Source organism: Pogoniulus pusillus, chromosome 18 (genome assembly GCF_015220805.1).
Source record: "Pogoniulus pusillus isolate bPogPus1 chromosome 18, bPogPus1.pri, whole genome shotgun sequence".
Taxonomy (NCBI): Eukaryota; Metazoa; Chordata; class Aves; order Piciformes; family Lybiidae; genus Pogoniulus; species Pogoniulus pusillus.
The window spans coordinates 14,419,858-14,446,774 of NC_087281.1; the positions used below are offsets into that span (position 1 = coordinate 14,419,858).

Below are 26,917 nucleotides of genomic sequence, written 5' to 3' on the forward strand. Positions count from 1 at the left end.
CCTGCTCCTAGCTTGGTGTCACCTGCAAACTTAGTGACGCTGGACTCAATTCCCAGGGTTTCCTCTTTCAGCAAGCCTTAGTGGGTTGAGGCCAGCTCCATCTGTCACACTGTTTCCAGATCAGATCTCTTTGCTGTCCCTTCTGGCAGCAGAGCTGGTCTTTCAACCTGAAGGTCCTCCTCCAGCGTTGAAGGGGAGACCTGGGGTAGGAGCTGCTGACAGCCAAGCTGCTGATCACAGCATTGCTGTGGGGTACTTCTGCTCAAGTCTTTGCATGCAGAATTAATGTGACCTCAGATCACTTGCTTGACTTCAAGATGCCCTTACAGGTTGTCCTGCAGGGATGCTGGTCACGTGTGTGTACAGCACATAGGAGCCTAAGGACAGAAATGTTGACTTTTGTTGTCGTGCTTTGAGGCTCAGCTAGATAAAGACCATAGGAGCCAGTGCTTGGGCATTTTTAGAAGTAGAAAATGAAAATAGAAATAGAAAATGACCTTATGGCAAAAGTGGCTTGTAGTAACTGTGCTAAAGACTGTGTGCTCATGCTTCTCATGGCCCATCTCGGCCTCAGTGAGACTAGAGAGAGCAGTGCCTCCCTTCCCAAATTACTCCCAGTCCACTTGCTGTGAAGAGCCAAAGAGGATGACTCCTTCTCAGTTGACAGGGCTGTACCCTAATGAATGAACTTGCAAATTTTGTTATTACAGGACACCATTTTGTTCCAGCACTGAAGTTATTTCAAAGAGCTTTTCTGTACTGAAATCCTTCAGATGTTCTCTTGATAATGGAAAGTACATCAAAACCTCTGTTCTGAGACTTCCAGTGAAGGCAGGAGGCTCTGATCCCAGTATCAAGTGCTAACACCCACCTGAGGCTGAGCACTGGCACACAACTCAAAGCCTCATCTTAACTTCCCGAAAAAAGCATCAGATGAAGACACTTGGAAGCAAACTCACGGTGGGAAGTGCAAGAAGTAAACCTTTTCAAGTCATTTGAGATGGTGACATTGTGGATGCTGCATGATGGCAGGGTCAAAAGTGGAGTTAATGTCCCCACGCTTTAATAAGCTTCCTGCTGGGGCTGGCACAGGGATGCTCCCCACAGTACACAATCATGGATGGCCAGTTTGTCATCAGCAGTGCAAAATCATTTCCCAAATGGAGGTGTCCTGCAGAGGTGGCACTCACTGCTATGCAATAAAATCAAGTGTTTGATGGAGCAAGTCGTTCTCAGTGCAGTGTGTAGAAAGACATGTATTCAAAACACACCCATGAACAGAAAAGGCCTTCTCAGTTGCCAAACACACCCAAAAAGGAGCTCTCAATACCTCGTGAGTCTTTCAGGGCATATATGTAGTGGGATCAGGACCAAAGTGGAACAGGACTCATCCTGGCTCTGCATGCCTGGTGACCCTTTTCTGGGGAAGAACTCCCCAGCTTTCAGCAAGGGCAGTAACAAGGAGCCTCTCTGCAGGCAGCTGCTGGATCCTGCATTTAGAAAACTGGGGCTTATTGTGCCTCCAAGGGAGGACAGATCTGGCATTTCACCTGTGCCTCTGCTGACCATCTGCAAAAAGTGAGGCAGCACCTCTGAAGTGCCTGTCACAGCACACACCAGGGACCAGCCTTGAAGCCCCTTTTAGATCCACTTCCTACTCATAGAATCATAGAATCAACCAGGTTGGAAAAAACCTCCAAGATCATCCAGGCCAACCTAGCACCCAGCTCTATCTAGTCAAATAGACCATGGCACTAAATGCCTCAGCCAGGCTTTGCTTGAACACCCCCAGGGACAGCGACTCCACCACCTCCCTGGGCAGCCCATTCCAGTGCCAATCACTCTCTCTGCCAACAGCTTCCTCCTAACATCCAGCCTAGACCTCCCCTGGTACAACTTGAGACTGTGTCCCCTTGTTCTGTTGCTGCTTGCCTGGCAGAAGAGACCAACCCCCACCTGGCTACAGCCTCCCTTCAGGTAGTTGCAGACAGCAGTGAGGTCACCCCTGAGCCTCCTCTTCTCCAGGCTAAACAACCCCACAAACCCCACAACCTCACAGGGTTTGTGTTCCAGGCTTCTCAGCAGCTTTCTTGCCTTTCTCTGGACACGTTCCAGTATCTCAACATCTCTCTGAATGGATCTATTTCTTTGTGCTTGTTTTGTAAACACAGCTAAATATTGTGTCTTATGCCTGAAGATGACACAAGATCTCTCCTCTGATGATGTCCCACAGAAAGCCAGTTTCACAGCTTTCCAGGTGATCTGCAGAGCAGATCCCTTAGGGTCAGGGAGCCAGTGCCAGACTCCTGGAGTTACACCTCTGCTGAGCACATCGTTCTGTTACAACAGCTGGCAGGGGCCAACTGGATCAGAGTAGAGATAGATACCATTGTGCACTGTCAGTGCCAAACGTAGCTGATGTCTAATTTTAGCCTCAGGAGCACTGAAAGCTCTCTACATTTGCATCATACCTTGATAAATCATTTAAATTGATGCAGCTTGGCCTAAAGCTGCCTTTCGATGGGAAAGGCTGAGCTCTGATTTTGAAACATCATTTTAACTGAAGCTGAAGGTGTCTGGCTTCAGTGTACAGTTACCCAGGGTATCTGAGGTTTGCAGAGACTGGAAGTTAAGAGAGACAACAGGAAGAGGCAAAAATGCTTGGAATATTTCTGGTTTGCTACTTAATGCAAATCTGAGTGAGAACAAATCTACATCTGCAATGTATATGCAGGATGAAAGTAAGTAGTATGGAAATAAGCAGCAAATACCTTCAGGGTGCAGATCATCTGTCAGATGTATGGTGGATACCAGGAACAGCTGGTTCCTTGTTTCAAGAAGACCAACAGCATTGTGGAGGCTTCACCAACCAACTCAGCAAAGGGACTGACTGGGAAAAAAAAGGCATGTTTTGGAGAGTTCTGCATTCACTGTTGCCTGCTTGGCCCAGCCACTTAATCGGTAGTTCGAAGACTGGCTCCCATCCAGAGGCAAACCAAGCGGCTGAGCTTGGACAGCGTCTTTGGTATGAAGGCAACCACCAACAGAACAAGGGGACACAGCTGCCCTCCAGGTTACACCTGGAAGAGTATAAGGCCAGCTTGGGTACAAACTTTTATACACAACTGTCCTGGGGTACCCCAAATTCCTTTCTTCTTCCTCCCCCTCTGCAGGTTTGAATGGGAGAAGAAGGCACAAAAAACTGCTTTCCCCCACCCTGCCCTGTGGGCTCGAAGGAGGAACAGCAAAAGGTGATTTTCTGCATGTGGGCTGACCCGTGGGGAAGCCCACGCTGGAATCAGGCTGGTGGTTGGCTGTGGTTTTGCACCCTGACTTGGCCACGTTAATTCCCTGCCTCCAAGACAACAACTGGGAAAGTTTCTTTCCCATACTATCCACAGGTGTGTGACTAATCAGCTTAAATGGTTTGTTACTGGAGGTCTTTATAGACTAAACTGGTGAAGTATCACATCCCCAGAAACTGCACACAGATGGTCCTCTCTTCCCAGAGGACCTTGCCCCATCCGTTGTTAGTCACAGTATCACAGTGTCACAGTATTATCAGGGTTGGAAGAGACCTCACAGATCATCAAGTCCAACCCTTTACCACAGAGCTCAAGGCCAGACCATGGCACCAAGTGCCACGTCCAATCCTGCCTTGAACAGCTCCAGGGACGGCGACTCCACCACCTCCCCGGGCAGCCCATTCCAGTGTCCAATGACTCTCTCAGTGAAGAACTTTCTCCTCACCTCCAGCCTAAATCTCCCCTGGCACAGCCTGAGGCTGTGTCCTCTCGTTCTGATGCTGGCCACCTGAGAGAAGAGAGCAACCTCCTCCTGGCCACAACCACCCCTCAGGCAGTTGTAGACAGCAATAAGGTCACCCCTGAGCCTCCTCTTCTCCAGGCTAACCAATCCCAGCTCCCTCAGCCTCTCCTCATAGGGCTGTGCTCAAGGCCTCTCACCAGCCTCATCGCCCTTCTCTGGACACGCTCAAGCATTTCAATGTCCCTCCTAAACTGGGGGGCCCAGAACTGAACACAGTACTCAAGGTGTGGCCTAACCAGGACTCCTGACAAACAACTCTCCTCTCCTCAAATCCTTCGGGGTGGAGACTTCACTTCTGGTTCCTGGGTTTTAAATCCGTGGCCATCACAACTGTTGTGATTTGAACACTTCCATCCTGCTGGCAAAAGGGAGCAGCACATTTTCTCCCTAGAAACTCTGGACTGCCACCCAGTTAAGCCACACTTGCAAAGAAATGTTTGCAGCCTGCAGTGTGAGCTGCTGAAGGAGCCATCACTCCTGCCTCCTTGCAGGCTTACCGTGTCACAGCCAATCCAGTGTTCATTCCCCTTTTCCCTGTGGTTATGCAAACTGCACTGTCACTCTTTTTCAGCTGGCCAGCCAGCCACACACCTGTTTCCAATCAACATTTTTCTACTGCAGCTCTTGCTGGCTTCGACAAGCTTGACATTTCCTGCCTCAAGAAGGAATAACATCTCTCTAAAAGACCACTGTGGGTTCTGTTGGAGAGGTACTACCCACGAGCTGCAGAGAAAGCTGGACTTATTATAAAGATCAGAAACTGAAACAGCTCTTAAGTTGCCAGTACTAAAGATGTCCCAGAGCTCGTGGCTCCAGCTTGCCTCACTGTCGTTGTGGCATTCTCATAAAGACACTTCTCACTCTGTTTCTTGTGCTCGAATATTTGTTTACCCCAGTTCAAGAAAATATAGCATATATGACCTTGTGAGGCAGAAACTCAGCTGAGCCTGGGGCAGAAAGCTGAGCTGAGGCTGCAGCTGACTGCAAACTCATTCAACTCCCTTTCTTCAGTAACATGAGCAAACTCTTTGTGAAATGGGGGAAATATTTATGCATGCTTCCACACTGGAGAAGAAGTCTGTGAGGATCGCAGCTTCTGTACAGCAGCCCCTTGAATTTTGTCTCCACTCTCCTTGACCTGTATCCTGCTAAAACTTTCAGTAATCTATTTATCAGGTAAATATATAAACCAGCCATCAACATAAGAACATATGGTGACAGTGACTGAGAGCTACCTTATTAATTGCTGACCCCATTTCTATTTCAGTCACTTGGCGTGTCCTCTAGGAAATGAACGGGATTGGTCATGATAAATCCGTTCTCTGTGGCACCAGATGATCTCTTTTCAAGCTGAAGCAGATGATGAGATGCCTCTCCTGGCAGCCTACTGTTGGATGGCCAAGGGGGTTGTAGTGCAATGGAGCTGAAGACTTCTGTTGTTCCCTCTTGTACAACAAATGATTTTGCTGCACAGTATTGTGTCCTAAAATGCCCTGCTGTGGCATGGCACATCCCACTCTTGCACACTGCATGGAATTGGTGTATCATTCTAAAGGCTCCACAGGTTAAGTCCTAGATGCTGGAAGGTTTCTGGGCAGAAAACTGAAGCAGAAAAGCTGAGAGGACTTGAGAAAGGTGAATATTATCTGAACTGCTGGAGGGTTTTGATCCTAGGTCGTCTCTTTCTGCCTATTCACTGGGATATGAGACAATATAGTGTGGCTCAGTCCCCTGTGCTGGAGCTGCTCTGCTTTCCACTGAAACAAAGTAGTCCTTTGAGAGGTCAAGGATGGTGGAGGGAGTATGTCATTACTTAGAAGTATGATTTGCTTGTCCTGCTGGTCAGAGAGGGAGAACTCTGCCATAGAACACTGAACTGTGCAGAGCAGCAGAAATTACATCCCAGCAGTGTCTGCCCTGAGTTTCAGATTGGAGACTTGAACACAGCTTTGCCCCAGCAGTGCTTAATGAAGTCATGCAGAGATACAGATGCAGCTATGGGGGTTGGAAGAGACAGGTTTGAGCTATCGGCCTTCTGCAGGCAGATGTGGGCTGCCACCCCCTTGAGCAGGGAAGGCAGTGCAGCTTGGACCCTGGCCTCTTCCCAAAGTCTTGCACATGCGATCCTCCTCACTCGGGTCCTGGATCAGACACCAGCACCACTCCACAAAACTCTGTGTGTCTGAGCAAGGAGGGGAGAGGAGGACACTGGTCTGAAGCAGGCAGTGCCTTCTCAGAGCAGCAAAGACGTTTTCCCCCGGGGCAGTTTGTTTTCACTGTATTTGTGTCCCTGGGACCCAGCTACCAAGCAACCGGATAAAATTGTCACAAAATGCTGCCAGTGCCTTCCTTACCAGGTCAGGGCAAGGACTGGGCTGTGACCCCGGGGGAGATGTCTGCCAGGTGAGGTGGCCATGTAGCACTCATGTAGTGGGCTGTCCCAAAGGTGTGAGGGAGTTTGGTCTTCACGCCCGCAAATGCTGCCCTTCAGGCAAGGCATACTTGCAGCTCCCCCCCCAGCCACAGCCTGCAGAGCAGGTGGCACCCCAGGGGCAGAAAGAAAGGGAGGTTATTTTGCCCCTGTACTCAGCACTGCTCAGGCCACACCTTGAGTCCTGTGTCCAGTTTTGAGCTCCTCAATTCAAGAGAGATGTTGCAATACTGGAATGTGTCCACAGGAGGGCGACAAAGCTGGTGAGGGGCCTGGAGCACAGCCCTGTGAGGAGAGGCTGAGGGAGCTGGGGGTGTGCAGCCTGGAGAAGAGGAGGCTCAGGGCTGACCTCATTGCTGTCTACAACTCCCTGAAGGGAGGCTGTAGCCAGGTGGGGGTTGGTCTCTTCTGCCAGGCAACCAGCAACAGAACAAGGGGACACAGTCTCAAGTTGTGCCAGGGGAGTTCTAGGCTGGATGTTAGGAGGAAGTTGTTGTCAGAGAGAGTGATTGGCATTGGAATGGGCTGCCCAGGGAGGTGGTGGAGTTGCTGTCCCTGGGGATGTTCAAGCAAAGCCTGTCTGAGGCACTTAGTGCCATGGTCTAGTTGACTGGACAGGGCTGGGTGCTAGGCTGGACTGGATGATCTTGGAGGTCTCTTCCAACCTGGTCGATTCTATGATTCTACAAAGCACAATGCTCTAGATCATGGTACCAACACCTCCTTGGAGAGTGGATAAACATTTTTTTGTCTCTGAAAGACCAGGGAATAAAGTATGCTAGGAGTATTCTTGTGAAGGGCCAAAAATGTAGTTGAAAATGACAATACTCACTATTCTTTACTGCATTTAGGGAGTTGGGGTTGACTACACCATCTTTGGCTCGTGGTGTTTTAAATAGAACCAGAGTTAAAAAATGACAATCAAGAGTTATGACTTTATATTCTTTGGGCCAGAAGAAGAACAGGCATGTGAGCAGCAACTGCTGCTGTCTTTGCCCTGTTTCATTCCTCTGCCTCTGCATATAAAACTCAAAGAGGTATCCAGGCTACCCCAGAGGCTGTACCCTGCTCAGTGGAGCTGACTTCCCTTGAAGGGCCTTGCAAAGGGCAAGAGATGAAAATGAATTAGAGTTTTTAGGAGACCAGTTTATAACACACTTGCCCTTAGAAGTGGCTGATGTGCAAAAAAATGGCTGTTGGTGACTGCTGACAGCTTGTGTGTTTACCTCAATCAGCACGTGTTTGTAATTAATCAAACAAGGCTGAAGTTCCAGCCTCACTGGGAACACTGCATACTGCCCCCAGCGCTCTGAAGTGCTTCCAAAGCATACACTGCCACAAGTCAAAAAGCACAAGGACTCACATAGTTCAGGGAAGAGGCGGGGGCGGAGGGGGGAAAGCAGAGGGATGATGCAGTTGGAATTAAAGTTATTTAGATAACTCAGTATCTATTCACAAATATTTAATTTCTGTGACTGGAAGAAACCACAGCTGTTATAACTGGGGTGAACCACTGGCAAGGTCCAGAGAGCAGAGATCAAGAATATCTCTACTCAGAGGAGCAAGATCTGTTCTTTCAGATGTCCATGTTGTGAAACTGAGGTGCAAGAGAGATCATATGTCACCACAAACCCATATATTAAAAGATCCTGGGAGGGGACACAGCCAAGCTAGCTGACCCAAACTGGCCAAAGGGGTATCCCATGCCATATGATCATAGAATCATAGAATCAACCAGGTTGGAAGAGACTCCAAGATCATCCAGTCCAACCTAGCACCCAGCCATAGCCAATCAACTAGACCATGGCACTAGGTGCCTCATCCAGGCTTTTCTTGAACACCTCCAGAGATGGTGACTCCACCACCTCCCTGGGCAGCCCATTCCAATGCCAATCACTTTCTGTCAAGAACTTCCTCCTAACATCCAGCCTAGACCTCCCTTGGCACAACTTGAGACTGTGTCCCCTTGTTCTGTTGCTGCTTACCTGGCAGAAGAGACCACCCCACACTTGGCTACAGCCTCCCTTCAGGTCACCCCTGAGCATCCTCTTCTCCAGGCTAAACAATTCCAGCTCCCTCAGCCTCTCCTCACAGGGCTGTGTTCTAGGCCTCTCACCAGCTTTGTCACCCTTCTCTGGACATGTTCCAGTACCTCAAAATCTCTCTGGACAAGGGGATTGAGTCCAGCATCAGTTAAGTTTGCAGATGACACCAAGCTAGGAGCAGATGTTTATCTGTTAGAGGGTAGGAGAGCCCTGCAGAGGAACCTTGACAGGCTGGATGGGTGGGCAGAGGCCAATGGGATGAGATTGAACAAGGCCAAGTGCAGGGTTCTGCACTTTGGCTACAGCAACCCCAAGCATCACTACAGGTTGGGGACAGAGTGGCTGGAGAGCAGCCAGGCAGAAAGGAACTTGTCTATGTCAGTCTATAGCTGTATATATTGTAAATACCTGCTTGTATATTGTGCTAAGCAGTAAATATAAAGCTTTATTCTTTAATTTCCAGCTGCTGAGTCTAACCTGGGTGATTTTCTTAAGTGTGGGGGGATGGGTGACACTCAGACCATCACACTTCCTGAATTGCTCTCTAGGTCTAAAGCTAGAGAAAACAAAAGAAAGCAAGCAACCAGGCAAAACCAATCAACCAAAACCACCCAAAGCCCACCAAAACTGGCTGTGTCAGTGATCCTGAACAGGAGGGAATGTAAGGCTATTCAGGGGCCATCTGTTTCACTGCAAGAAAAGTTTTAGAAAACAAATCTAGACAGCTGATTCATTATAAGATAGACATAAGTTATGAAAATAATCATGGAAACAAATCCTATGAAGACCTGCTAAGTCCCTGGCTGCTATTACTGCTATTTTTCAAGTCAGCACTGGCTACTTGAATCATGAGTATCACAATGTGAGTCAGAGACATGAAACAGCAATAGCTGCAGAGATCAGGGCCCCACTATGAGTACATTTAAATCATCTAAAGTGATTACATTTGCTCTTCTGGAGCATGGTTGATGTGGGACGCAATCTCAAACAGCCTGGAGTGAAATGGCCCCGCACAAGAGCCCAGTGTCCCAGGGGACATGAGTGTCCCTGAAGATAAAGGCAAGCTGTGTGCAACTCTGCAGAGACTCTGTCATTCTGCTTCCACAGAGCAAAGCAAGTCGCAAAGGAGCTTTGCTGGTAGCAGAGGAAAGATTAAGGGAAGGTTAGACATGATGAGTCTGGGCCCCTCAATTCAAGAGAGATGTTGAGATACTGGAACGTGTCCAGAGAAGGGTGACAAAGCTGGTGAGGGGCCTGGAACACAAACCTATGAGGAGAGGCTGAGGAAGCTGGGGGTGTGCAGCCTGGAGAAGAGGAGGCTCAGGGCTGACCTCATTGCTGTCTACAACTACCTGAAGGGAGGTTGTAGCCAGGTGGGGGGTGGCCTCTTCTCCCAGGCAACCAGCAACAGAACAAGGGGACACAATCTCAAGTTGTGCTGGGGAAAGTATAGGCTGGATGTTAGGATGAAGTTGTTGGCAGAGAGAGTGATTGGCATTGGAATGGGCTGCCCAGGGAGGTGGTGGAGTTGCCATGCCTGGTGGTGTTTAAGCAAAGCCTGGCTGAGGCACTTAGTGCCATGGTCTAGTTGACTGGCTAGGGCTGGGTGCTAGGTTGGACTGGATGATCTTGGAGGTCTCTTTCAAGCTGGTTGATTCTATGATTCCATGATTTTCCCATCAATTAAATCTGTGATTAATGCACCACCTTAGCTTAAACATCTTTCTAAGGAAGCCTGGACCTTCCTGAGTGGAAATAACTACTCAAGGGTGAACTTCCGTCTGTACATTCTGTAGTCTTCCTTTGTTCACAATCCACCAGACAGCAGTTCGTGTAGCTGCAACAGGGCACTTGTTATGCTGCCACACATCATGCCAGGAAATAAGTTCCAAACTGAGCAAAGTTTTAACAGCTTCCTATTTTCAGAGCACCTGACAGCAATCAGTAGTGAAGCAACAATACAGACTTTTATTAAGTGTAGTCTATGTTGTACTGAAACTAAATACAATCCTATCTGATAAAAGCCTGTGGTTGCTCAGGGACATCAGTTTCAGCCTGCTTGAGAGGTGTGTGTGCTTCATCCAGATGCCTCTCAGAGCAGCAAATCCAATATAAAACTTTACCAAAATTAAAACTGAAATATGGTCTGGCCTTTGAACCCATCAATGGGGCTGGGGACCAGAAAGAGTGGGCAGCATACACAGTTCACGTGAGAAGAGGACCCCAGCCGTTGGGAACAGAAGTCTCAGCAACGATGCCACAAGAAATTCACAGCATCCAAGTCAGGCTTCTTCAAATGTTCATTGCCAGGTTGATAAACTAATATTGGAAGAAAGATCAATTTTAAAATAAATTAGTTCAAGCCCATCTCTCTCCTCCTCACTTTCCCCAAATGAAAGAGAGAGGTTCAAAAGAAGTGCCTTGCTCTGAACTGATCCCACACAGGGAAGATGATCTGTGTTTACTAGGCTGTCACTAAGGAGAGATCTCAGACACCATTTAGTTCTGTGTTTGGGGGGAAGGAGACAGAGCTCTGCAAGCACTAGATGCCGATAACGACAGTGATTTTGTTTGCATCCCAGCAGTCCACATGGGCTCCCACTGCTTTCATGCCAGGGAATTCATTCTGCCTTGCCCCAAGAAGCTTTGGGTTGGTGTAAAATGAGAGACAGCTCATATATGCAAAAGGGAAACAAAGAGAGCACAAGCAAACGATGCCTGTGCTGAGCAGTGTGAGAAGCAGATGGTGGACATGAACAGTAGAGGCTGATCTGAACTCCTAGGGGACTCAGAGAGAGTAAAAGACCCCTCCTGTCCCCATCTGCTGCTTCCCCTTTCTCCTATTGAGAACTGGCACCCAAGGAAGAAAGGGGGTTGGGAAGCTATGTGCTACAGGGTGAGGAAGGAAAGAAATAGCACAAAGGAGACGTAATCAGCCCATGTGCTGTAAAATCCCAGCCCTACTGAAACCTATGGCAGATGCCTGTTGCAGTCTCATAGACAGAGGTATCATATGAAGTGTCATGCAGAAATACATCAGTTCTTACAAGAAGACAAAGCTCTAGAGAAGCCCCATCAATGTCTCAGTGTTTATGAAGCTCATACCTCTCCTATATTCAGGTTAATGAACTCATTGTTTTTCACACTCAGTGCTTGGAACACTCCTGAAATGAAAAACAGGACACCAGTTCTATAAATACATCTCATTCATATTCATACATGAGCTCCCCATCCCACAATGATGAGTGGTCATGACAAGGAGAGGGAAGTCTGGCACAGAGGCAGCTTGCTTAGGATTACTTGTTGGTGGTAGCTGCTCTGACAAAACAAAGCCTTTGAAAGAGAAAATATCCTCCTGTCTTAAAGCTTCAGGACTTGACTAGAGGGGCATGTCCTGGATGTTCTAAACAATTTGATTTGGAGGTGCTCAAGAGAAGACTGGATGAGGCACTTAGTGCCATGATCTAGATGACTGGATAGGGCTGGTGGATAGGTTGGACTGGATGATCTTGGGGGACTCTTACAACCTGGTTGATTCTATGAATGAAGTCAACCATTTTGCATTTCTTGATGCATCTTATTTAACTTTACACTCTCAGTAGTTCAATATTTCTATTGCCACAGATCAAACCAGAAAGTAAAGAAGAAAACAAAGCCAATACCCCCCCAAAACTAAACCTACCAACCAAAAGAAAATCAGTCAAGAAAGTTATTTTGCTCCTCACAGAACTGTGTTTGATTTGAATTTGGAGCCACACTAATGATCACTCTGGCATTGATGCAGCTGTTCTATCTCTGCTACTCCTGCTCTGGACCATGACTGACCCTGAACACAAATAAAGTGTGCCCTGATGTACAGGGAACCATATCTTCAGCCCAAGGTGGACAAGTTCAGCAGAAGATACAGGAGATACCTGCCCAAATGTGTGCCAGTTTTCACGAGGCATAAGCAATACTCATATCTTGAACTTCTGCAATGCCAAGTTAAAGAAAAGCTCTAACATGGACTTTGCAAACATTCTTCATGTCTTTTACAGTGCAGCAAAGTTTATGAAGCAGTCTCTGTTCACGTGGATAAACCTTCCTTAGCAGCAGAACGTTTCTCACTTTCCAGGAGAAGAGGCACCCTACACACAAATGCTACACACAGCTCCATTCTGTTAGCTATCTACACATTTGATCTCAGATGTTGTGCAACATGATCAATGACAGCTGCAGGCAGAAGATTATCTTTTTTCAAGAGGAAGAAATTCCAGAGGAAGGAGATACTCACGACTTGCATTCTCTAAGCGGATTAAGCAGTTCAGAAAATCATCAAATCCAATCTGGAACTGCTCATCAGAGTATCGGAGGACAATCAGTTGCAACAGGTAATTGTTGAGTTGGTATCCTTTTCAAAGACATGTGTGCAAAGCAATAGTGAGCAACCTTGCAGGCCAGGGGAGAGCATACAGACCTTTACTAACTAATCCACAAACCAGTTAAACCTGTGGCATGCCTCCATCTAGAAACAAATCAAAGTTCCATAATCTCACAATGACTAACAAACTCTGAACAAGACATTTTGATGTGTGAGGGACCTCTCTGTCTCCTTGAAATTTGGAGGGATTTCTGCTAAACTAGATGCTTTAATAAAAATGATTTGAGCAGAGGCTGATGGGATGAGATTTAACAAGGCCAAGTGCAGGGTTCTACACTTCAGCCACAACAACCCCAAGCAGTGCTGCAGGCTGGGGACAGAGAGGCTGGAGAGCAGCCAGGCAGAAAGGGACTTTGGGTACTGGTAGAGAGTAGGTGAAGATGAGCCAGCAGTGTGCCCAGGTGGCCAGGAAAGCCAATGGCATCCTGGCCTGGATCAGGAACAGTGTGGCCAGCAGGACAAGGGAGGTTATTCTGCCCCTGTACTCAGCACTGGTCAGGCCACACCTTGAGTGCTGTGTCCAGTTCTGGGCTCCTCAATTCAAGAGAGATGTTGAGATACTGGAACATGCGGTGTTGGGTACCTGGGGCAAAAATCAGTCTACTCAATATCCACCTCAGCTCCTCTCTGGGATTTAGACCTCCTCTCTCTTCAGTGACCACTGGCCTGCAGCCCTCTTTGCCCACAGTCATCTGTCTAACAGATTTCCCAGATAAAATGCAATGCTTGTCTTACCTGCAGCTTTAAGAGCACTGCGAAGCTCATAGGAGGACATGGAGCCAGATTTGTCAAAGTCAAACTGAAGAAAGATATTCTGTTATGAAAGGAGCAGATAAAAAGTTCAGTATTTGCATATGAACTGGAGCACAGATATGGAATAAAAAAGCAAGGTATTTATCCCTGACTGTGTAGCATAGTATTTAAGAAAGCTGACAAGACTTTTGTTCTAGACCTGGCCTGATTTTGTAACTGAGGAGGCAATCTGGATCTAAACTTTCTTTTTCATATGAATAGGGTGCTGTGACACTTAAACAAGTACTGCCAAACCCAAGCAATCAAAAATAATGAGTTGCCCTTCATAAAAAAAATCTTTTTTTTTAAGTGATTATATGTAAGGACACGTTTTTCTTCATAGAATCATAGAATCAACCAGGTTGGAAGAGACCTCCAAGATTACCCAGTCCAGCCTAGCACCCAGCCCTAGACAGTCAACTAGACCATGGCACTAAGTGCCTCAGCCAGGCTTTTCTTCAACACCTCCAGGGATGGTGACTCCACCACCTCCCTGGGCAGCCCATTCCAATGCCAATCACTCTCTCTGCCAACAACTTCCTAACAACATCCAGCCTAGACCTCCTCTGGCACAACTTGAGACTGTGTCCCCTTGTTCTGTTGCTGGTTGCCTGGCAGCAGAGACCAATCCCCACCTGGCTACAGCCTCCCTTCAGGCAGTTGTAGACAGCAATGAGGTCACCTCTGAGCCTCCTCTTCTCCAGGCTGTCTTTGAACTCTTAACTGATGCATTCTCTTAACCTCTCTTTATGTTTTCCTCTGTAATCCTGAACACCAGAGACTAATCGTTTAATATAAAGTTAAGATTGTTACTTACTCATTTGCTTTTAGGTATAAAACCTCTAAAGAGCCACTTGTACCGGTAGGGCATACATCCTGCCCGGCAGGTTTAATCCTGGCTCTCCTTCTCCTGTCGCGCTGGCGTCCGGCAGCGAGTAGATGAGCAAACAGTAAGGGTCTGGCCCCAGCAAAGCCTTGAGGGCTAGAGGGCTTAGCACCTCGTGTCAGGTGTCTTGTGCTACCCTCACCATGCCTGCATGGTCAAAGCAGGCAGGAAGCTTTGCATTCACTGGCCAGAACAATGGTGCCAGTGCCTGTTGGCCAGTTGGATTTCAAAATCAAGTATATAAAGGGAGATGTTTTAGATACCGTGCCTTTCTGCACCAGCCTTTTCTACACCCTGCCTGTCTACATCCAGCCTGTGTCTGCAGGGAGCCGTCCTGTCTCTCCTCCTTTGCGGCTCGTTAACAGGTGGCCACCTGGATGCAGCTCACACCAGTGGCTTAGCAGCATCTCCTTCCTCCTCTGCCTGAAATATTTGTATTTTACCCCGAGATCATCACGAGTGTGAAAGCATCTTTCATACAGGAGACTTACTCAGGGACCAAAGAGTCATGAGTGTGTGCTGGAGTGAATGCTAAGACTCCATAGGCACAGATTTTTCACAGTATCACAGTATCACCAAGGTTGGAAGAGACTTCACAGATCATCAAGTCCAACCCCTTACCACAGTGCCCAAGGCTAGACCATGGCACCAAGTGCCACATCCAACCTTGCCTTGAACTGCCCCAGGGACGACGACTCCACCACCTCCTGTTCTCATGTTACTGTTTTCGAAGTTCTGATTGTTTAAACAGTTTAATTCTGTGCAATTGCTTCCTGTCGACTGAAAATCCAAAGAAACTCAGGGAATTTTCTGGATATTTGAATATTAATAATAAAAAATTAATTTCCATAGAGAAATTAATAGTAATAATTAATAACCGATTATTAGTTTTCTCTACATCATGTTCATGATACAGACAAGACATCTGGTTTAAATATTAAAACAGTTTAAATATTGGTTTAAATATTAAATAATGATTAAGGTGGAGTTAAATTCCATCCTCTTAGTGAGATGACAAACATGATTCTTGCTTGGGACATGTTTAGAGCTATGTTATGTTCAGCTTAAAATTTTCCACCAAATAGATGTACAATCTTGCTACAAGATATAGGAATTTCTCAAGCACCCTTCTTAAAGTGTAATGCAGCCTTTGTTAAAAGAGATCTAGCATCAGTACCCAGAAAAAGACTAGACAAGAAGCAGAGAACAGCATATTTTGGATGCTTGTGTGAAGTATGAATTCACAAAAAGCTATTAATGACCACGAGGAAACAATTATGATGCCTTTATGTGAATATTCAGCCTGTGGCCTGATTCTGCAGCCTTGCTCATTCTTACTGCCATATAGAGTGACAGAGAAATGTGTTTAAAATTAGAACCAGCACTTTCCCAGACTTTGGTACAGTTGACTCAAGTTGTGGTGGGAGAGGTCTAGGCTGGATGTTAGGAGGAAGTTGTTGGCAGAGAGAGTGATTGGCATTGCAATGGGCTGCCCAGGGAGGTGGGTCACTGTCCTTGGAGATGTTCAAGCAAAGCCTGGCTGAGGCACTTAGTGCCATGGTCTAGTTGATTGGACAGAGCTGGGTGACAGGTTGGACTGGGTAATCTTGGAGGTCTCTTCCAACCTCGTTGATTCTATTATTCTATGACTCCAGAGAGATCAATAATGGAAATGCAGCGACTTAATAGAAGACTGTTTCCTACTAGTCATAAATCATCACCTTGTTCTGTACAACAGGAATGGAAACTCCCTAAGTTTACTTAAGGCTTACTTATTAGTACCCATTGCAATCTTTATCCAAACATAGTTGACTTTCTTACAAAAATCTCTGTTATTTCCAGAAAACAATTATGGTTTAGCATCATGGAAAGCTAAGAATGCCTTCGACTATCCAAAACAAACCCCTATAGTTTAAATTTTGCATTAAATTTTGTGGCTTATAAACACTCTTGTCCCCATTTTTGTCTCTGAGTACACAACAAACTATGCAGGAACTAGCTAATGAAGTGGAGAAAGGAATACAGTGAATAATGTCACTTACTATCCATTTCTTCAGTTTTTCCCAGAAAACTTTGAATTCAAGAAACTCCAGTTTCCCATTGCCACTGATCTGGTAATCTGAATTAAGGAAAATTATTTGCTACATGATGGTCCCAATTCAGTTTGTATTTACCATCAGAAAATGTTAAGTTGTCTGGAAATCCTGTGGTGCCACTGAATTGAATATTGGGATTTCTCAGGAGCTGCATCTCCAGCAGTTATAACCATGGATGTGACTGTGGTACTTGGGGAACCTTGTGTGGCATAAAACCACAGCTGAGCGATGCAGGCTCCACAGGAGGAAAAAAAAGACAAGCTGTTTTAAGGCAAGAACAGTTTTAAATGTAAATGGAGTATGAATTATTCCCAGAGAGAGTGATTTGCCATTGGAATGGGCTGCCCAGGGAAGTGGTGGAGTCATCATCCCTGGAGGTATTTAGAAGACAGTTGGATGAGGTGCCTAGACACGTGGTCTAACAGCTGTTTACAGGAAGATATTAGGTTATGGTTGGATTCTATGTTCTTAAGGTCTTTTCCAACCTGACAATTCTCCTTGGGCTTCTATGAATTAAAAATCTTCCCTCCTCTGTGCCACTGTGTGGAGACTGTAGGGCAGGAAATTTGGTGGTGTATGACACAGAAGGAGCTCTGCCAGCACTGAGTTTGGTTTACATTTATGTCATTTTGCTCTTCCATTGTGCTCCAAATACCATGTCCAGAGTGGGATGATTGTTCTGCATTCCTTGTGCTTCCAGAGCAGAGGAAGAGTTGTTTCCCCATTTGTTTAGAACTAAGCAGAGGTTTGCTTAGAAGCATTGCACATCATGGAAACTATTCAATTATATCCTAAATAGTAAACCTAGGATTGTTGCCATGCTCCTGGGTCGAGTGCATGCCCTGGCTCTCTTCCAATGCCATGTAAGGATGAGATGCAAATGTTGAAGTTTGGGTTTTAAGGGAGGAAGTTTAGGGCTCCATTTCTCATTGCATATACACAGTGACTAATCTGCGCTGAATTGTTACATTATGGACATAGAATCATAGGATCAACCAGATTGGAAGAGACCTCCAAGATCATCCAGTCCAACCTAGCACCCAGACCTATCTAATCAACTAGACCATGGCAGTAAGTGCCTCAGCCAGTCTCTTCTTGAACACCTCCAGGGATGGCAACTCCACCACCTCCCTGGGCAGCCCATTCCAATGCCAATCACTCTCTCGGTCAAAAACTTCCTCCTAACATCCAGCCTAGACCTCTTCTGGCACAACTTGAGACTGTGTCCCCTTATTCTGTTGCTGCTTGCCTGGGAGAAGAGGCCGCCCCCCACCTGCCTACAATGTCCCTTCAGGTAGTTGTAGCCAGGTTTTCTGTTACAAAAGCTTGAGAGGATGTTACCTCTGTCATGTGCTGGATCAGCATAAGCAAAAGATAAGAATTTCTCAGCTGAACAAACAAGACATACCAAACGTTAGGTGCTCTCCCTATTAGGACTATGTCTGTTTTGTCATACTTGTAACAAAATTTGTCTGTCAGGAAAGTGTACTGCAAAAAACAGCTTTACCTGAGAAGTCATGCTAAAGCAAACTCAGAGCATTGCAAAGGAGAAGTCTGGTGGGAAAGTAGCACAGCTGTGATAAATCTCACCTAATAGCTGAGGAGCCATCTAGCATCCCTCACAGGTGCATCCAGAACAAGCATAATTACACCATCCTTCTCACTATCTACAAAGGAAGTCTGGAAAGCTAGTTTAGATGTAGACACCTACACTACAAATGCCTAAATCTGGGCAGACAACTCACGCCCACATGTCTGCTTCCTGGAGCTCCAGGTCCTAGCTGAAAGACCAGATTTTCCAGTTTAGTCTAGTTGTCAAAAACCCCAAAGCTTTGATATTGGTAATTTTCACCACTCTAACCATCCTTCATTTCTAACCCATAACTTGCATGCACAACTCTGTCTGGTGAATTTAATTCTTCAGACAATAAACTTTTCTTGGCTTATCGCTTCTAAGTCTTTTTCAACTAAAACTGTGGCTCGAAAAATGCATTGTTCTATCCAGAAGTAATTTGAGATTTAAAAGTGCTGAACTTTAGAGCAGCTGCCACTAAATCTGCATCAGAAAATGGTCTGTCTTGAAGGCTGAGTCTGAGGGAGCTGGGGTTGTTTAGCCTGGAGAAGAGGAGGCTCAGGGATGACCTCATTACTGCCTATGACTACATGAAGGGAGGCTGTAGCCAGGTGGGGGTTGGTCTCTTCTGCCAGGCCACCAGCAACAGAAAAAGGGGACACAGTCTCAAGTTGGGCCAGGGAAAGTATAGGCTGGATGTTAGGAGGAAGTTGTTGCCAGAGGAAGTGACTGGCATTGGAATGGGCTGCCCAGGGAGGTGGTGGAGTTGCCGTGCCTGGAGGTGTTGAAGAAAAGCCTGGCTGAGGCACTTAGTGCCATGGTCTAGTTGATTGTCTATGGCTGGGTGCTAGGTTGGACTGGATGATCTTGGAGGTCTCTTCCAACATGGTTGATTCTGTGATTCTACGAAGCCCCTAACACAAATCTTCTAAAATAAAATTCAGGATACAACTGTCACACAATTACTGTTTTTTTTCTTTTGGTAGTGTTCTGCCATGGCACTGCCACATCCACATTGACATAATATGCTGTGGGTGATTATATTCAGTATTGATTTAGCCTCACAAGCACTTATTCAAAAGGATACATCCATAAGAGAAATTATATTTCGGCATGAGATGAGACTTAAGTTCTTGAATTTGATGTGCTTTGCTGAAAAAGAACAATGTTGGGAAAGAAGTCTTTGAGTAAATCTGCATTTTAGAAGCTGAAAGTAGTAAATAGGATTTCATAAGCAGAGATAGATGGTCTGTAGTCCCCATTGTAGGAGAAGCTGTGCACTGGAAGATGAAGATAGCCCTCGTTATAGAGAAGTCACAGTTCAGATGGAAGTATCATAGAATCATTAAGGTTGGAAAAGACCTCCAAGATCAGCAAGTCCACCTCTTGTCCATCCTGCCACAGACCATTTCGATGCCAGTCCCATAAGTCCATGTCTGGTTGATTCCCAACAGCCAATGTCCCCCCCAGCCCTATAGATCCATTCCTGACAGCCCCACAAATCCATGTCTCATCCAGTCCTACAGCCTGGTCCTGTAGCTTCACACCCTTTCCATCCCCAGCAGTCCATGCCCCTCCTGCTCCCCAGACCCTCAAGTCCATATCCTGTCCATCCCATGTCTGTGCAAGCCCCACAAGTGCATGTTCCATCCTCACCACCCAATGACCTCAGCCCCTTTAAATCCATGTCCTGACTCTGCTGCCATAAACAATGTTCCTGCCAGCTCCAGAAGTCCACATCTGGTCCACAGATGTTCTCTCCATCCCCACTAGTCCATTATCTCCCTGTATCCACCAGACCATGACCTCTCCATCCCCCACCAGCCCATGTCCCTGTCCCAGCACCTGTGCCAGCCCATGGCACCTCTTCTCCCTACGCCAACACTGAAGACAATTCATAGATCATGAGATGAGATCCAGAGTAATAAGCTCCCCATTGCATAAAGGGTCTGTAGCAGGGTCATGAGCTACATCCACGTCTTACAAGTTCAAGCCTAGTGCTTGTCTCTCCCCAGCAGAGCAGCAGTGCATTGGAGAGATGGCCTTACTGAGCTGACATGGATCATGCTGGAGGCAGGGCAAGCTTGTTGTTGGATCATGAATCAGATGGTTTCTGTTTCTGCCCCAGCTGGCTGGAATACACCAGGCAGAACTCTCAGCACAGTCTATATTTCTCTACCAAGAGATGAATTTAATGGCAGCTTTTATAGAGATCTTTACCACCCTTATGTTTAAGGTTGATAGCAGTTACCTTTTTTTAACACGACATTCAGAACATACTGGAGTTCTTCTGCAGAGATCTCCATGTCCTAAAGTAAATTAAACAAACAAACAAATGCAGCATTGGTTACTTGAATGTTTCTGTAATCAGACCTACCCAAATCCTCAGAAAACACAACCACCACCCATCTGCACTCAGCTGTAACCTGGGAAAAGAGAACCAAACAAAATGCAGGAAAGGCTAAAAACTGAAGGACTGGCAAAGTACAGGAGTGCTGCAGCGCACATGGCTGTCTGAAGTAGGTCCAAAGCAGGAACCATTGACTGAAAGGAAAACAAACTGCAGCTTGACACTGAACCCGAGAGGCTTCCCCAGAGCTGGAGCCCTAGCGCTGGTCCTCCTGCTTGCTCACCACGGGTTGCGCCCATCTCCGCTTAGACATAAGGCATGGTGACATCTGGTGCCCAGACAACGCACTGCAACCAAGCCTGCTCCCCAAACACGTCATTTTGCTTTCACCTGGCCTTGGGTGGAGGCACAAGTGTCTCCTTTCTGCACCTTGCTGTCACACATGAAGGCTTTGCACTCACCTTTCCTGAAATCTGCTCAAACAGTGCCCGGAACTGCTTTTCTTCTTCAGTTTCTTGTGAGGTTGGGGTTGGATTTATAGGCTGCAACACCAACCATGGAAGTCATTATAAGAACTGTGAAACGTGACATTTCTCCTGCATGTAGCCCTTCTGTGCATCAGATATATATCTTACAATAAGGGTGCACATGCTCCTGAACATTGCTAGACCCGAGTCTTCCCTACTATTGAGCTGCTCAGAGGGAGTCTCATCACTTCATTTCCTTCACCTTTGCAATTGCGTAGAGTGCTATTGCCTTGGCTATGTCAAAACTGAGAGTGCCTCCCATCTCCCCTCTCATCCCACCCATGCACCACTCTGCTTCCCTTGTCCTTGAACAACCACATCTCTACTGAGCACTCTTCAACTGTGTCATCCAGGAACCTCTCACTCTTCTTGAGGGCACCAGCCAGAACTGCCTGCGCTTTGACACATTACCCAGCACCGTATTGAGCCTGAAGGCTCTTTCAGCTGTCTGCCAGCTATGTGGCTCAATGTAGACACAGGGGTGGAGTCCAGGCTTCAGTACGTGCTGAGCAGAGACATGCAATAGTGTAGAACCACAGCAACAGCTGGGGTGACCATGTGAATAGAGAGGAGGTCTTGGGCCAAAAAAAAATCAGAGAAAAAGAAGGCAACAGCACAGAAAGTAAAGGATCTGGTTTTGTTTTCTCCACCCACAGAAGATGCAATGAAAGTGGCCCTGGTGATTCTGCTTGCCCACTGACTTTCTTTGACCAAAGGTATGTTCCCCACTTCTGCTCCAGTTTGGATGCAGTGCCTTAATGATACTTAATGGACAGATTTGCTTTTCTACTGAGCATGGCCCTGATATCCCAAAAATGGAGATGCACTTGTTAGCTCATCCCTGGAGGAGAGTTTTGCTAAAGATGGACATGTGAGATCCTGGCTTAGCTTTTTTCCGTGGGAAGGCACACCACAATGAATGGTTTATTTGCAGCAGGGATACATTTAAACAGGAGCTGACTCAGACTCAGACTCAGACTGCAATTAGCACTTAGCAGGCAGATCAGGCCATTGAGAAACAAAAAGAATTGAATCATTTCAGTAACCATATGCTCGGATCAAGACCTGCAGATATTCAGAAGTGAACTAAAGATATTTGTATGCAAAATGAATGTAGCTTAGTGGATATCTCTTGCCTCTTTTTTTTTTTTTAATAATAAAAATTTAAAAGCTATGATTGGCCATATGTGCTGAAGGGTGTCTGGTAGGCACCTCTGATGCACACAGCCTTGAAGAGGATGAAGAAGGAGTGGTTATTGTTTTGATTGTTACGACTCTTTTACCATACCCAGCGGAACTGATTGTTTCAGTCACATACACAAAGACAGTGATTATGTAACATTCCTGTGAAATGAACTTGCTTTGGCCAAAGACAGCAAAAGCAGAGTGTGCTGGCTTCTGCTGAGCTACAAAAGCACAGAATTTCTTAGATTGGAAAAGACCTTCAAGATCATGGAGTCCAATCATCAGTTTCACACTGACAAGTCCTTCACTAAACCAAATCCCTCAGCACAACACCTAATCACTATGAATCACTGTGGCTGGAAAGGATCACCAGGAGCATCCAGGCCAACCTTCATCCCAGCATCCTTCATCACTAGACCATAGCCTCGAGCACCACATACACTCACCTTTTAAACACCTCCAGAGATGGTGACTCCACCACCTCCCTGGGCAGCCTGTTCTAGTGCCTGAGCACCCACTCAGGAAAGAACTTCCTCCCAACATCCAACCTAAACCTCCCCTGACACAACTTGAGGCCATTTCCTCTGTCCTATCATTAGTAATTCAGGAGAAGAGACCAGCTCCAGCCTCACTACAACCTCCTTTTAGGTAGTTGTAGAGGGCAATAAGGTCCCCCCTCAGCCTCCTCTTCTGCAGACTAAACAACCCCAGTTCCCTCAGCTGCTCCTCATAGGTCATGTTTGCCAGACCTCTCCCCAGCCTCATCACCCTTCTCTGCACCCGCTCCAGCACCTCAGTGTCCCTCCTATACTGTGGTGACCCAAACTGGACACAGTACTCCAAGTGTGGTCTCACGAGTGCTGGGTACAGGGGCATGATCACCTCCCTACTCCTACTGGTCACACCATTGCTGATACAGGCCAGGATGACGCTGGCCATCTTGGCCACCTGAGCACACTGCTGCTCACTACTCTCTTGCCTTTTTAACTCTGCAGTCTTACCTCAGGGAGATCAATGGCAACATTTTCATCTAGATCCCTGGAGAAAAGAGAAACTTATTTAGTAGCTGAAGACATTCAACGTCTGCTTGTAGTGGAAGCTTGCTTACTACATTTTCCAGAGGTTAAAGATAAAATGTGAGTTTTTACTGGACAGGTTAAGTTTAGCTAAAATTCATCAGATAATCAAATTTTTGTACTGTTTAAATTTTGTCAGAAGCTCTTAAGGCAGACTTCCTGCTGGACTCGGATAAGGCATAGCTGTGTGGGCTCTCTGCTGAAGAATGAGTCTCATTTTTATTCACTGTGCACACACTTTCCCCTCCATACTCGTTTTAATACAGACTTGTCATTTGTCAAACTTGTGAGGAAATAAGCAGGAAACAAACACTTCTGCATTCACAAATTCCTAAACAGTATCAGGTAGCTAGCAACTCTTTGTCAAGCTTTCAGCACATTCACCATGGCAAATCTTATTTGCCCACCTTCTAAACTCCTCTCCAAGAAAAGTCAGGTTTAGCAAAAATGGGCAAATGCAAAAAAGCCACCAGGAACTTTCCATACCAGGGCCCTGCTGCTGGGCTGGGTGCCTGGCAGCCAGACTCTCCCCAGCAGCCTCACATGCAGACAAGCACCAGACAGCCTGAGGCTTGCTTCTGACTTACTCAGTGATGGCTTTCTTCTCAGAGAAGATTCTCAGGCAGAAATCTGCCTCCTGGTGCGGCTCAAATGTGGTCGGAACAAGAATGTAGTCACCTGGTGGCAGCTTGAATCGGTTAGATACTTCCCTTAAATTGATGTAGGTTTTGCTCCTGGCTTTGGAGGGGTGGTACCTGAAGAAGTCTTTGCCCAAGTGTCCGTCTCTGCTGGGGCTCTAGGAGGGGAAAAAAAGGCAATTCTGTGCTGGCTGGGGCATGCTCCCTTCACAATCACAGAACCAAATTCTGCCTGCCACAAAGTTCACCCCTGGCTGTGACACTAATTCTTATGCCTTCATTCAGGTGCTCACTGCAGCCTACCTCCCACCTTATGGCAAAGACCAGATACTGGCAGTCCTTTCCTACTCAGTCCAAGATGATTCTGTGTGATGGTTTGGGTGTTACCTGCCCCCCCCCACACTTAAGAAAATCTAGACTAGACTCAGTGGCTGGGAATTAAAGAATGAAGCTTTATATTTACAGCTTAGCACAATATACAAGCAGATATTTACATCTATAGACAGAAACAGACAAGTTAAAAAGTAATACAGAAACACAACAGCCCTCCCAGAAACCAGAGTGCCCAGGAGGGGCTCCCAACCACCCTTCCACCTCCTTTCCACCCCTCTACCTTATCCCAGACTTTGCCTTATGTTCAAGGTGTGCTTGGAGAATCGGCCAGGGGGGTTAGGAAGCAGAAGGATTAGTTAGGCAGCAAGTTAGGGAGAGAAGTGCATGCAGCCAGAGCCAGAGAGAGCAACTGTGTTATCTGGTTTTGTCTTCTTGTTTTAATACATTTCAGCAAACCTACGAGTGAAGTAGACATCACCATTGTTTCCTTTTCACAGCCTGTAATCTAATTCCTCTCACTGAAATATCCCAGCTAGGCTCAATCTAGCATGTTCTGAGACATTGCCTTTGTGTTTAACATTCCAAGCCATTAAATACCATCATCTGAGGAAGCATATCACAGAGCAGTGACAACAAATTTGTCACTCATGGACTGGCACTCCTGTGTGTGATGTGCCCCAAGAGGTTCATAGGAAGTAAAGTTCTCTCTCTGGGAGACAAGCAGAGGATTATAGACTCATGGGGCTATTGAGTCCATTCTGGGAACACATTTAAGGATGCCTAAATCCTTCTCTGAGAGGACTTCATCCCAACCAAGTGAAAATTGATTTGGGGGTTTGATGTAACTGAGAAGGGTATTTTAAATGCAAGAGCCCTAAAAAGCCATGATGACTGGCAGGAGTACAAACCCAGAGAAAGCTGTTGATACTGAGAGTGCAGCTGCTGTGCCATCAAAGCAGGGGAGTACCTCATAGATAGAGTAGCCAATGGTCAGCATTTCAGCTCCAAGCCTCCTGAGTCTGCGGCGATCCTTCTGCATCAGTGCTGCTATGAATGTGCAGTCATCTTCTCCATCATCTTTCTCTGTCAAATGTAGTTTGATTTGTGGATTTGTCCAGAAAGTCTCTGCCAATGTAAAGAACACCAGAGTGTCTTGCCTCAGGATAATAACACTACTACTAGGAAAAATAGAGAGACAACAAAAAGGACACTTAAGCTGAGCTTCTACTCAAATTTAGGTTTTTCCATCCTCTGTCATGCTTCTTTCCATTAAGCTCTGCAGAAAATAAGCCAAATCCCAAAATCCTTTATGGAATTAGGTATAAAAAAAGATTTTAGGCATGATATTTTCTTAAATTTTCCATGGCTTAAATGAAGCTTTTATTAAATGTACTTAGCTACAGTGTTCCCATAGTGATGGTGCCAGTCTGGAGTGACACAGTTTAGACCCATCATGCAACTTCAGAGCCACACCGACATGCTGGCTGAGATGGATTTTTGTCTCATTTTACACTTACTGCTGCAGTTTAAGCAGCCTATTTTGAGCCAGTCTTGCTTATGCAGATGTAAATGAGAGGTTAATCAGAGCCAAGGAACTTGAGAGCAAAGCAAACAGTTCTTTCACCACAAAGTCTCAATTGTGACCGTATGAATATTTGTCCCCTTGGCTGGTTTCTGCTGGTTGAGACTCAGCTGGCTTGGCCTGCACACACAATTCTGGCTATGAGACAACAGGAGAGGTGGCTGAGGGTGGAGTAAAGACTTCAGTGCCTGCTTCTCATTTTCAAAGCAGTATCTATTTACCTAGAAAATTTCTACATCCTCCTGCAGTGGATCCCCGGACCCAGCTGCCCTGGTGGATGGTCACCTCCCACTTGTGGGCAGTGCTGTCTTCCAGGGCATCTGGAGTGAGGTTGCAGATCTCAACTTTATCAAAATGCACTTTGAAGTCTTCAAATTTCATCCTGAGTGAAAGACATGGGAAAGAACATGTGAAGGTTATCCAGCAGAAGCACTCACTCACCAGGGCCCCAGTACCTGATCACTAACTTGTGTGAATCAGAATAGTTTCAGTAACTGTGGATATACTCCATTGTACACAAGGGGAGAAGACAGATCTCATCTGTCACCCACAGTGGTGTAAAACACAAGCACCCTTATTGTCTAAGTCTGATTCTGACATCTGATTCTGACATAAACAAATGGGTAGATTCAGGGAGACCAATGAATGTAGTCTACCTTGACCTTAGCAATGCCTTTGACACTGTCTCCCATGATATTCTAGTGAGCAAGCTCAGAAAGTACGGGATGGAAGAGCAGACAGTGAGGTAGATTAGGAACTGGTTACAAGATAGAGTTCAAAGAGTGGTGATCAATGGTGCTAAGTCCAGCTAGAGAGCTGTGACCAGTGGAGTCCCCCAGGGATCAGTGCTGGGTAATCTGTTGGAGAGCTGTGACCAGTGGAGTCCTCCAGGGATCAGTGCTGGGTGACCTGTTGGAGAGCAGCCCTGTGGAGAGGGACCTGGGGGGTCCTGGTAGATAACAAGTTATCCATGGCACAGCAGTGTGCCCTTGTGGCCAAGAAGGCCAATGGGATCCCGGAGTGTATTAGGAAGAGTGTGTGCAGCAGATCAAGGGACGTTCTCCTTCCTCTCTAACATGGCATTTAAAGTGCTTTTTCTTATTAAAATAGGCATGGATGGACATGAAACCCTCAGAAATCCAAGGGAATATTCTA

The 26,917-nt window shown here is 46.4% G+C and overlaps 1 protein-coding gene across 2 annotated transcripts in view; it reads right to left on the bottom strand.

Annotated features, from left to right (window-relative positions):
• Positions 1–2,821: 2,821 nt before the first annotated feature.
• CAPN9 (calpain 9) overlaps positions 2,822–26,917 on the bottom strand; it is a 38,201-nt gene continuing 14,105 nt past the window's right edge. Inside the window, exons 11-22 of one of the 2 annotated variants that reach the window (XM_064158211.1) lie at positions 25,984–26,144; positions 25,148–25,305; positions 23,797–24,005; positions 23,135–23,171; positions 20,883–20,963; positions 20,323–20,380; positions 19,159–19,223; positions 16,445–16,513; positions 13,460–13,538; positions 12,578–12,694; positions 11,410–11,468; positions 2,822–2,890 (exon numbers count right to left, since the gene is read on the bottom strand). In XM_064158211.1, coding sequence (XP_064014281.1) covers positions 2,834–2,890; positions 11,410–11,468; positions 12,578–12,694; positions 13,460–13,538; positions 16,445–16,513; positions 19,159–19,223; positions 20,323–20,380; positions 20,883–20,963; positions 23,135–23,171; positions 23,797–24,005; positions 25,148–25,305; positions 25,984–26,144 — 1,150 coding nt within the window. In that variant the 3' untranslated portion in view covers positions 2,822–2,833. Of the gene's footprint in view, positions 2,891–10,289; positions 10,624–11,409; positions 11,469–12,577; positions 12,695–13,459; positions 13,539–16,444; positions 16,514–19,158; positions 19,224–20,322; positions 20,381–20,882; positions 20,964–23,134; positions 23,172–23,796; positions 24,006–25,147; positions 25,306–25,983; positions 26,145–26,917 lie in introns of those variants that run through there. The other variant, XM_064158212.1, reaches the window with a different exon arrangement.